At 30.1% G+C, this 13,289-nt stretch overlaps 1 protein-coding gene across 1 annotated transcript in view; it reads left to right on the top strand.

Moving 5' to 3' along the window:
• Positions 1-2,118: 2,118 nt before the first annotated feature.
• The window catches only part of LOC126772367 (uncharacterized), a 102,740-nt gene continuing 91,569 nt past the window's right edge, over positions 2,119-13,289 (top strand). The window contains exon 1 of the mRNA XM_050492717.1: positions 2,119-2,281. Coding sequence (XP_050348674.1) covers positions 2,119-2,281 — 163 coding nt within the window. The remainder of the gene's footprint in view (positions 2,282-13,289) is intronic.

Here is a 13,289-nt window from a genome sequence, read left to right as displayed (position 1 = left end):
TATAAGGTAGACTGTCCACTTGATGTGTAGTTTTAAGTAGTGAACATTTATTGATTTAATTATATAACGTACTATTTTGTATTTATAGTTCACTACATTATTATGCAAAAAAAAACTAATTATTAATAAGAAAAAAAAAATGGCACCTCACATTTAAATCGTTTTAAGAGCGGTTCGTTTTAATGTAAATACAGAAAATGTTTTATAACTTTCAATCAATATTTTTGATGACTACAGATCCCTGAAAAAGTTTGGAACGCATTGTCCCGCATAGTGCAGCTTTCCCGCGTGCTATCGACCGTAGTGCGGGAAGCACGAGCCTTGCGCGCGCACTGACATAACTAGTGATGTGCCGCTGGTTTAATCACAGTGTATTGTACTAAAATAGACATAATACATACGTATTTAAACACATTTAGTTATTTATTTTATTTAAATGCCTATAATTTTATATTAGATTATAAGAAAATTATGAATCGAGTGTTAAATCATAAGAATGCTAAATCATATCCATAATTAATTAATTTATTAATGTTATGTAATAAGAAAACATTTTTATTACATAACATTATTTACAAGTTAAATACTTGTACTTATGTTAAGTTAAGAAACGAAACAAGCGTCTCGAAATTTGAACCTGCGTCCATTTGAAATGCTCTTATAAAAAAATGCTATGCTATGCTAATTGTTTTACTATTATATTGCGTTTTTTTATTTGTCACGTATATTTTTTGTCATTGTTTGCCAAAATAACGTATAATATAAAAATATATACATGTATATCAGATTTTGTGTAGATGATTATGACTCGCAGTAGTCGCAGTACATAAAAGTATTATTTAATAAAAAAAAATAGTATAAATCTCCTGGCTTGTTTAGACATCAAATAAATGTATAAAAAATAATCAAAAATATAATAAGGCACAGTAACAAAAATAAGCATTCTTACAAATATATATTTTTTTAAGTCTTTACTGTAAATAAACGTTACTAAAGCTGTTTATAAGTATAAAAAATTAAATTAAATAATTTAAAAAAAAATGAACGTAATAAAATATTGAAGTAAATATATAAAAAAAAGAATTACTTATGTAAGTACATTATCAATAAAAAAATCTACTTATCTAGTACTTGTTGACCAATACATAACATCACAACGTTGGCCGAGATGCTGTCAAACAAGAGCTGGCTTCCAGTCATCTCAATAAGTAATTTATAAATGGCTTGAAATAGGAACCGTGATATGGTCATCTGGTGGGTCACAGAATGTCAAAATGTGGGTTCAATCTAGTGTGTCAATATAAGTCCTATCCCATAGTTATAACCTTATGTCATGCCCAATTTATAAGGCTGATGCCATACCTCTTGCCATCGTTGCGTAGAGTCCCGTCTTAGCGTAGAGAGGAACTAGAAGGTAAATTAGAATGGACAAGAAACTGTCTTGTCGGATGACGTGTTATAAAGTTTTGGGGATAAAAAAATAATTACTTGTTATAATCGAATCTTAAAAGGCTAAGTAAATTTTGAATCGATTGTACCATAAGGACAGTGTATTAAGAATCAATCAAGCAATAAACGACTTTTTTGTTTAATAAGTGATTCGATAATGCTGTGATTATCGGTTGTGTGTTGGAAATTAAGAGTAACACCTCGCGCTTTATCGATAAGGCCTCACGCTAGCTGCGGCACAGATTGTGATGCCAACTTGTAATCATTTCCCCCGATATTATAGGATTAAATAAAATAAATTAATTTTATTGTATGGATATATACATATATATATAATAAAATTACATATTTTAGTTTTTATAATTCCTGGTAATATTGAAAGCAAGTATTATGTAATAAATGAAAACCTTTTAATTAATTATTAAATGTTTCATAAATATTCATTTATAAATTTTTCTTCAAACACTATGCTTTGTTTATTAATTAATATTAAAGCTTAAGAAAATGTGAAGTAAATTTTCAGTTTAATATTATTTCAATTTATTACATATGTAGAAAAACTCTTTTGAATGCTGAAAACTTTAGTATTAGAATATTGGTATTAGACTCTAGGGAGTTTGAATTCAATAGTTGGTAGCACTGAAGTACTGTAACAGCGTCAGACGCCGCATGGCCGAGCGCGGCAAGTATCGCGTCGCGCCCGTCCCGGCGCCGACCAAGAAGCAGTACGCGTATGTACCGTGTCCGCGCTCGGAGGAAGTGGGTACCGAATTCGCTTTACAGCTGCTGAGAAGTCATCATCAGGAACCACCAACGCCAGAGAAGCAACCGGGTAAGTTTGACAGATTCAGTCGTATAAAATTTTATGGCGGGAAAACTTCAATAAAGTTAGTTTACGCTCTATTCTATTCTATATTCAAACTTTTATTTATTATTAAATATATTTTGATTTTGATACGGATGATTTTATGTAAGAACTCCTTGTTCGAATTTGTTTTACCAGTTATTAGTGGCAATGGTTTTAAAAATAAAGTTCTTCCAATATGGGTGAAACTGGAACTACTTTTGGATGTTTGTAATTTTTTTGAACCAAGCTACATTTTTATTGTTAACGGACCCAGAGGTAAAGCTAAATGTTCGAAACATAACTGGGTCACAGATAAAAATGTGCATTTTTCATGAACTGTTTTTTATTCATTCGAGTTTTGCTCAAGTGAAAAATGTTTTTAATATCATTCATAAGTTAATTATAGTTCTATAAATTATTTATAAAAACGAGAATTTTTATTAAAAAAAATCGATTATAAATTTTTGTATGACTTAATATAAAGGAGGCATTAGTTGTAATTAAATAACAGACTATAATAATATAATAAGTGCTTATGCTACAGAATATATTATTTTATAGGAATTATGTAATACAGATAAAAAAAGTCCATCGCAAATGAGAATTATCAAAATAAATTAATAGTTGTGAAATTAGTTTTGACTAAAACGGCTTGCTTAGTTTTAGAATTCGATAAAAAAAAACTACAAATTCAATATTAGGTATTATAAAAAAGTTACGTGTAAAATAAGGTTTTTAGACTCTTACTAAAAAGTTTAACAATGGAGTTAAAATATATATAATATATATCTCTATTAGTCGAACTAAAACAAACTAAATTTAAACATTGAAAATATCACAGCGCATCGAGATAATTGACATGTTTTCATTCGGGAATACAATTAACGGTCAGTTTCCGGTCAATCAAATCAATTGCTAGGAAATATCTGCAAGTGTTCAGAGATGTATTCACTGCCGAATAAAAATATATGAGGTGAATTTTTGAAATTAATTATAACGGTGAACATAAATGCTTCTAAATACAATCGCACTAATTACGTATTAGTTAGGAACCAAACTTTACTTAATTAAAGCAACTTAAATAATGTGCCATCTATACATGAAATTGCCAAAAATTACCTCTAATTGAAATTATACTGGAAAAAGAGTTGCTAACAACGAAAGTGTGAAGTCGCGAACATCAATTGTACTTTAGTTCTGGTTTGAGGCAAGTTTGACAAAAAACGGTTACAAATTTGTTAATTTTTAACAAAATTTAATTTTTTTATTTAAGTTTTTATATTATTGATAAATATTTTTTACTAGTTTTCGCTTGTGGCTTCGCCCGCGCTTGAGAATGGGGGTGTTAGGCCCCTTTGTCCTTTTCTTTACCCCTGACAACGTGTATGCAAAATTTCACGAGGATTCGTAGTTAAAATACAAAAGCTTAACAAACAAACTCACTTTCATATTCATAATATTAATAAGCAATTCAAAGCTATTTAGCTACGATAATAAAATAAGAATCTAAAATATGTAGGTACTGTGTCCTAGCGGTTCGTCTCGGTAGAACTAATTATTCAGTATCAGTGGTAGCTTAACAGTTAATTTGATCTTGTTAAAATACGATTTAAAAGTGCTTTAACGTGCCTCGTAGTATAAAGTAATTATATTATGATTTTGAATGTTGTCCTATTGTTGACTTTAACTCTTACTTTATCGATTTTATTTGAATATGGAACCTCTGTTCTTGCGTCCTCTGATATTTCGTTTTTTTTTTTTTGACAGAAAAACCCATCTATGGTTTTCACTATGTAAATTATATGAATAATTTAAATAAATTAAATCTCAAATTTAAAGAATTAAACACAATTACAAAATAATATAGCTAGGGAATACAATTATGGCTAAATTATATTAAAAGATATATTTTAAATGTATAATTATTTTGTTGTAGAATTAATTAATTTAAATATAAATGACTATACACTAATATCGTAGATTTCTATCTCTGGCTCAAGTAATATTATACAAACGCAAAACGAAACGACTGTTTTTCATTCAGTATCATTAGAAGCATTCGGTCCTATAGCCTATATAATATATAATAAATATATATATATACGTCAACATAATGTAAGTGTATTTTTTATTCCACAAAATAATTAGTTTACCGTCTTGGTGAAAATTAAATATATATTGTTATTAAATTTGTGTTATTAGTGGGTGAATTCTACGTCTATATATATTATATATATTTATTTTTTAAATGTATAATTATTTTATTATATATATTTCATTTAATGTATATCAAAATGCTGCCTTGTTTTGAAAATGTTCAATAAACTATTTATATAAATGATACTATTAACATAACAAAGATGTAATAACATAAAATATTAATAACATAATTTAACTTTCAACCGAATTAAATAAGTTTTTTAAAGTTTTGGATATTTCGCGGCATGTGCCAAATCTTGATAAGGTGGGTAAATGCTATACGTTTACTATTTTATGATTATTTTAAAGAGAGAACATCACTTATGATATTACATCACTTATTACGATATTTGTTAAGGTGAGGAAATGGTATATTTAAAAATATATTTAGAAACCTACTAAGAAAGGTGAGCTTTTTATCTATAGCACAACCGTTGAAGTGCTTTATTCTGTTATTGTTAAATATGTGTATTTGTGTATTTATGTGTTAGATAGATAAAGGCTTAATTCAAATTTTAATTTACTTTATCCCTAAGTAATCCAGTGGAGTTTATTTTTCACGAGACGACGACGTTCTTAAATAATGGATAATACAAAATAAATAAAATAGAACAATAATAAAGACGAGCCGATTGGCGTGGTTGGTAGATACTTGCCTTTCACGCCGAAGGTTGTGGGTTCGATTCCCACCCAGGACAGACATTTGTGTGCATGAACATGTCTGTTTGTCCTGAGTCTGGTTGTGATTATCTATATAAGTATGTATTTACAAAAGAAAAGTAGTATATGTAGTATATCAGTTGTCTGGTTTCCATAGCACAAGCTTTGTACAAGCTTAATTTGGGATCAGATGGCCGTGTGTGAAAGATGTCCCAGGATATTATTATTATAATTATACATCTTTATTAGTTATTGTCAATTGCAAAGCAAAACCATTTAAATTTAAAAGCTTGAGACAGGGAGTTGTATCAAACAAAATTGCAATTTATCGGACATTAAAAAATTAAGATAGATTTCTGTCTTCAATTTTTAGTATAAATATCGTCATCGTGTACTAATTATTATATAACACTATTTAAGTATTTATTACTTATTGAACAGTCTAAAACTAAGTAATCTTCGTGTATTTATTGTGTGCATTTTTGATTCCTTTCACAGTTTATTTTTTTTTAATTAGGAGAGAACAAAACCTTACTAAGAATCACTTAAGGGAGCTTGTCTCGTTTTTTATTTGCAATTTCTCCGTGCCAGCTCGTTCGCAATTCATTTTCTTTATGCCTCGTAACAGTTTTAAATATGAAAAATGTATTTTATCATATTTAAAACGATATTATACTTAATACAAGTAAATTGTAAGTTTAGCATTATTCATTTTATACATGGCACATAGTATATATGAAAAAAAACTATACCCATACAATAATAACACACCAATAAAAAAAAGTTAAAAAACACGATTGCTAGTTTGAATATTTTTTATATAAAAATAATAACTACAAATGAAATAGAAAAAGTATAATACTAATATTTAATTAAATACAGAATTATAAATAAAAAATAAGTTTTTGGTGTGATTGTTTTCTTTAAAGCTAAATATAATGTTGCGTTGACAGCTTTCATAGTATGTAAGAAGATGGTAGTAAATTATGACATGGATAAATAGATTTTAACGATTATTGGACAATAATAAAATGTCATTAATAATAATGTCCTCCAAGCCGATTTCGGCCACGGCGGCCAATCTCAAGACGGATTAGCCCACTGCGCAGGACATATTATAGTGCACAAGTGTGCGCAAACACATGTGCACTCTCTATTCCTTAGCTCTCATAATCCGATGGGACGGCAATCCGACACGACCGGAAAGAGTTTAGACGCAGGACCAACGGCTTTCCGTGCTTTCCGAGTGTACACACTTCCAACTGCCAGACTCCGGGCTGCTACTGAGAATTTTCTGACAGAAAAATCCAAAAACTTTTTACTGGCCCGACCTGGGAATTGAATCCAGGACCTCCATCAAGCCACTAGACCAACGAGGCAGTCAAAAAAATGTAATTATATACAAAATGTAGGTTATTAAAAAATGATACATTTCTAATTCAAACGATACACCATATATATATATATTTATCATATAATCATACAAACAAAACCAATGCCAACGCCGTCATAACTTCATAAACGCATTTTGTATAATAAAATAAATACTCTGTGGGTAGTTACGAAAATAATCCGTAATTATTAATAAAAATACTTAATTTGTGCTCTTCCGCAGTCGTTTGACATGAGTTGGCGCGAACAAGATCCATTTATCGTGATACAAATATGCTACGAACGTCTACAAGCATGAATGAGAACCGCGTCGCGCGAAAATAGCACTTACAATACGCGCAATTGTTGCAGTCATTCATCTACGCGTGTAATAAAACTGTTTTAAGGTTACATGTTATACTTGGAAATATTATGCGTAGGTGACTTTTTGTTTTGACGAGGTTATCATTTTAATATATTGGTTTATTCACCTTTCAAGAAAGCCAAAGCTTACCTACACGTAATATAAGTTTGTTGGTTTAAATTTAAGGAATTTCCTGCCTCGCACAACCACTCTGTGGAACCAGCTTTTGCCAGCGACTTTTCCGAACCATTATGACATACAAACCTTAAAGAAAAGAGCGTACTCATTCTTTAAAGGCCAGCAACGCACCTGCAAGCTTTCGTGTGTTGCAGGTATCCATGGGCGGTGGTAGTCACTTTCCATTATGTGAGCCTATTGCTCGTTTGCCCCTCTAACATAAAAAAATATATATTTAGACTTTCGGAGTTGTTTGTGCATCTGAAACGGTAAAAATTAACGATAATCCACTATTAAATTAATTAAAATTACCGCGCAATACTTATTATATAACTTGTGTTATAATTATATGCTCATCTAACCAACATGCCAACAAGAAGCAGTTTACATTTTTTTCTAAACAATATGTCTGACGCGTCACTTATTTCAGACGGATAAACCTTTATCACACGTATTGTACTATAGCATTATAATTATAAGGGCTACTTTGGACGTTCGTCACACCAACTTTTAGACCAAGGTTTAAATTTTATCGCTGAGTAAGAAAGAATATTGGCAATATTTTCATGGAATATGGGATGGAATAAAGTCGTGGCACGGCTAGTATTACATTTAAGCTCAATATTTGAAACATAATTTTATAATGTTCTAGAAAATCTAAATACGAATAATTGATTAGACTGCTTGTCATGTACTTTATTTATATATTAACTAAGCCGACGGAGTAATAAAAAATGTTTCTGTGTTTATAATAATTTGGTTCAATAAAGCATTCGTAACGCTGGTAATATACATATATGTATATATGCATTATTTTCAATGATATTAGTATGGTTTTACTGATTGTTTCTATTACGTTTCACTTCACAGTTTAATGTATTTATACTAAACTTAATTAAAGTGATGCAATGTGACATGATAGCCAACAATGCGGACAGTGACAGTAGTATATATATTTTTTTATTTATTACGTTTCATAAAAATACAAAATACAATTCATACCGACGCGAAAGTAAGAAAGTTATAAATTTGTAATATATATTTTGAAACACTTAACACGAGTACAGATAATTTTTATTTTTTTTAGAATTTGGATGCGTTTATATTTATTATGTATATGACGCCAACTTTGTATTATTCGCGCTCAGCCATGATGCGTATTTGTACGTCAACTATATGTAATTTTTGCTTGAATATATTTGGTAGAGTTATTTAAACCCACCTTTGTACAACTATGTAAAAATATGAATAATTAAAAGCATAATTAGTTTATTTTCATCTTTATCATTTAAATAATTACCAATATCATCATAATTATTAGGATTTTTTTATTGTTTAAATATATAAAATAAAAAAAAAGTTTCCTCGGTTCATTTAATTATGAACATAATATTAATTTAATGCGTTACTCTAAAGGTCGAAACGGAGAGCAAGTCTGTGTGTATCAAGGCATTGTGATGAGTCGCAATGCAGATGTTTACCTTAATTTACCTAAAACATTTATGATTTGTGAAAAAGAAACCAGAAATAAATATACGTATTAACCTTGGACATGGTTTTTACAAAAAGTAAATAATAATTAACAGCGATAGTATCATACAACAATTATTGTGGCTTGTGAGCCAATAAAATCAAAATGAAAATATTCTTTATTTAAGCAGGCACTTTTAAAACGTTAGGTTATAGGATTAAACATGGTAAACTACAACTTGTTCGAAATGTAGACTCTACTAACTAGAACCGGTAAGTGGTTAGAACGCGTGAATCTTAACCGATGATCGTGGGTTCAAACCCGGGCAAGCACGACTGAATTTTCATGTGCTTAATTTGTGTTAATAATTCATCTCGTGTTTGACGGGGAAGAAAAACATCGTGAGGAAACCTGCATGTGTCTGATTTCATTGAAATTCTGCTACATGTGTATTCTACCGACCCGCATTGGAGCAGCGTGGTGGAACAAGTTTTAAACCTTCTCCTCAAAAGGGAGAGGAGGCCTTAGCCCAGCAGTGGGACATTAATAGGCTGTTACTATTATATGTTAATAAACGATTACCGACTCTACGTTTTGTATCATAGTATACGCCTTATATGTTACGGCCAATGAATTTGAAGCATAAATTTTATGATTATAACGAGTAAAAATATTTGTCATAAATAAATATTGAATACTGCCAAAATTCCAAATGTTTATAGTTACAAATTCCATAACAATAAATTATTTACCTTTACCTTTACGCAGAATAAAGATAGCAGTGTGATTTTGATTTACTACCGCGTGAAGATATCACTTTACCGTCAGATGGAATATTTTTGAGACTTCTCGTTTTAATAGAAATCCACCGCAAACTTCTGAAAGCGGCTGAAGTGGTAAAAATTCGGTGTAAGAAAATACGGCCTGCGGGACTGACGAGATGAGAGTTATATATAACTATCCACCTACAATGTAGGACTTGTTCAAGTGGTGGGCAACAAATGACAAACGTCTTCTCCAGTAATGTATTTAGGAAGAATAGCTATTATCGAATAAGAAATTGCTCAATTGTTTGTTACTGATACTAATTTATTATATTTTGTTTTTAATGATTATGAACGAAGGCAATTTCATTTTTAAGATGAAGGCCGATTGAAACGTTCGTTTATATTATATTTATTTCAATCATAATAAATAGAATCGTATAATTATTTTAATCATGTATTGTGGAACACATTTGCATAACAAGCTCTGGTTGAAGCAAACCATTTGTTACGAGGTTTTAATTATGTGGCAAGTTACTCTGTTAATCTACAAATGCTTTCATGTACTCCAAAATATCTTTGCTTAAGCTGTGTCCCACATTAATACCAGTATTCTCTATCATATAATATTTTAAATGTCTTCTTGTAAATTTTGACATAAACATAAATAAATTATTTAATTATTTTTAATATATATATATATTATTTATAATATATATATTCAAAATCCTGGCGTTACTAGGCTGGGAAAACGCTAGGCAGAAGAAGATATATATTATACATATTGTTGTGTGTGTGTGAACCGGTGGACACAACATCTTACTTCCCAAGGTTGGTGACGATTGACGATGTACACAATGGTTAATATTTCGTAGATCGCTAATGAATATGGGCGGTGGTGACCACTTAGCAACAGCCGCTCATTCGCCCGTTCGCTTACCTAATAAAATAAAAAAAAAAAAAAAAATAATGTAAGCAAAACTCCTATTTATTTTTAGATTTATCTTTTTATAATTTTAAAAAGTGACGGTCTGTGCAGGGTAAATTATAGCGCACAAGTGTCTGACACGCCTCATAGTTCGATAGTTTGATTACATGACAATGCTATGAAACCCTCATCTTTCAGGGGAGGGGGGGGGGGGCTAATAAACTATATTGTTCTGCGCAACCACAATAACTTAAAAACCTGTAATGAAGACAATCATTGAGATAAAATATTGTTAAATGCATATATACTAAAATACGTAAAAAATAATAAATTCAATTTCTTCCACAGATTAAAAATCATTCAAGCAAAACACACTAGCACTTTAAGCGCTACAAAGATGCAACGGAAATAATTAAAGCGGTCAAGTGTGTGCCGGTCACAAGTCGTGGCTTGTTAGGCAAACCTCAGTCCATTTTTTCTTCATATTTTCTTAGTTTTATATGTTCTATTTTTATATGAATTGAAGAAAAAAATGTATTTCATTTTTCGCTAACTTTTTTTTTGAAGCAACTTTAGTTCGCACACTAATCGAAAATCGACCATAATTTATTTTATTAATAATTTGAGAAAAATAAAATATAATGTATCATTTAGTAACAGCCTGTAAATGTCCCACTGCTGGGCTAAGGTCTCCTCTCCCTTTTTGAGGAGAAGGTTTGGCGCTTATTCCACCACGCTGCTCCAATGCGGGTTGGTAGAATGTATCATACATTGATACATTATATTTTATTTTACAATGATGAACAGATGTGGTAGAAAATTTATTTTCTACTGATTTTGTCCTTTTTTTTTATAATCGGCTACAGCTCGTTAACCTCTACCAAACAAAAAAAGTATCTATTGAAATATTTGACATTTGTCATATAGATAAGTTAAAATAGAAATACTTTAAATTAATTTAGAATTTAGTGATAATGTTGCTGTCTCATTAATTTTATTATTTGTTTGAATATAGTAATGCAGTTTAACATTATTTAAGATCATCACATGACATGGCTTAGTATTTTTCGTTTAAATTTATAATTCTAGGCGAGTACGTAAACACTCGGGATAAAAACTAAATACTTCCAGTTAGTAGTGTGAAAGTAGATTTTGTTCTAGTATATTTTTACTCTGTTACAAACATCTACGGCACTTAACGTTGCGGATGTTTCGCCTGTTACATACAGATAAGTAAAATATATTTTAAAAGAAACTTGCAAGGTTTGAAAATGGTTTTAATTATTTTTAAATAAAGTAAGAAATTAATTTATAGTCGTTTTCTGAGGTGTTATATAACATAAAGTTAATATCATCACATTCTATAAATAAAGTCCACGCGCTGTATCTGTCTGAACGCGGTAAATTCAAAAACTATTAAATTGATTTTCGTACAGTATGGGCGGAGTGATTAATTAGAAAGGTTTAAATATAAATCGGCTGAAATATGACGATGATTGTTTAAGATGTCTGATTAAAAGTCCCGACAATCGCGAGCTTTATTGGTCCGCCGTGTAAGCGAATAGAGTAATATGTATTACAATAATAAACGTTTTTATCTAGACGTGTAGCTAGTAATATATATGATAATGTTTTTTTGTATATAATTACACAATAAAACTCAAATACTCGGTGGGAAATAAGTGCTATTCATATTCCATAGTTTATATAAAGTTCAGTTTGTGTAAAGTGCAAGTAACCGATTTAGTTTTCGGTATAGTCTTAAAGTTGCTTGTCTGAAAGGTTTATAGTTTAATAATGTCTTTGTGAAATATTACTGCGAGATAAACTTTTTAAAGTGACTCTTAAACGCATTGTCTTTGAAAATTATACGAGTATATGAAGTTACAAAAAATACTTAACATTCACAAACTCACATAGAAAGTTAATGTTAATTTATATAATTATTTTTACAAATAATAAATGGATATAAAGTTTTCTAAATATTATAAAATGTTTTCCACGTCAATGAACCATAACTACTTTTATCAATATAATTTCGAATACATTTGTAATAATTTTCACAAGATAAACTTACTATTATGACAAAATTCGACCGTTCAGTTTTTTCATTCAAATAATAATAATTTACAATACGGAAAATGTATAAAGCGCTTAAATACATTCTCATTAAAGGCTATAATCCCACATAAAATACCTCTGGGGTGCTCATACAAATGTCGCGATTAAACATTCAAGTGTAATCGTGACCTCTACCATTCAGGCCACATATTGAAGATGCGGAAAGAATAAAAGCGAATGTATGCTATACAGTACTATCCAAAGCTTCTATTGCTATGGAAACGCAAAAGTTGAGACGGTTTGTCGTGTACATTTTATTTTACTTCTATTTGTTGCTTACTTACTTTTAGTGCACAGTAATTACATTCGAAGGAAATGTGTGATAGTTAGCTGTTGGATAGATATTTGTTGAGACCACAGGAATATATACGTATTTAAGTAGGCATTCGTTGTGTTTGTTGCCATTGTGTTTATCTGCCAAGCTACTTCGAAAAGCTTGTTTAAATGTAATTGTGACTATTTGGAATTTTCATTTAAAAATAAAACATCGAATCCTCTGAAACTGTTGACGATGAAACAAAAATATTCAGATAAACATTTTTATCTTAAGCTAGCGCGATATCGCCTTAAAATACGACCTTTACCTAAATCCGCATTGTGGATTCGCTGCTTCGTTAGGCTCTAGGGTATAGCTGGATGACTCTTCACTTCAACTATTTTAAAAGAATTAATATATTTGAAACTTTTATCTCCATTGTATTTTGTGTTTGAGCGAAGAGTGAAGGTAATGGATCTGAAATAAAAATGAAATGGGTCGAAACATTATAAAAGGCTTTTAAAAATATACTTTTGCGTTTTTGCGGATTGAAAATTCTCTGTATTACAATTGTTGGAACTTTCATAATGGTTTTCATTTTAAATGAAACTATTTTTGCAATTGCAGTAAACAGTGAAATAATTAATTAGCCAAATGTAGGGTAGCTGAGGCGCTTGAATAC

The sequence above is a fragment of the Nymphalis io genome, chromosome 12, assembly GCF_905147045.1.
Source record: "Nymphalis io chromosome 12, ilAglIoxx1.1, whole genome shotgun sequence".
NCBI classification, from domain to species: domain Eukaryota; kingdom Metazoa; phylum Arthropoda; class Insecta; order Lepidoptera; family Nymphalidae; genus Nymphalis; species Nymphalis io.
Note: the sequence above shows the minus strand (reverse complement) of the source record. Positions and strands in the feature narration are given on the sequence as shown.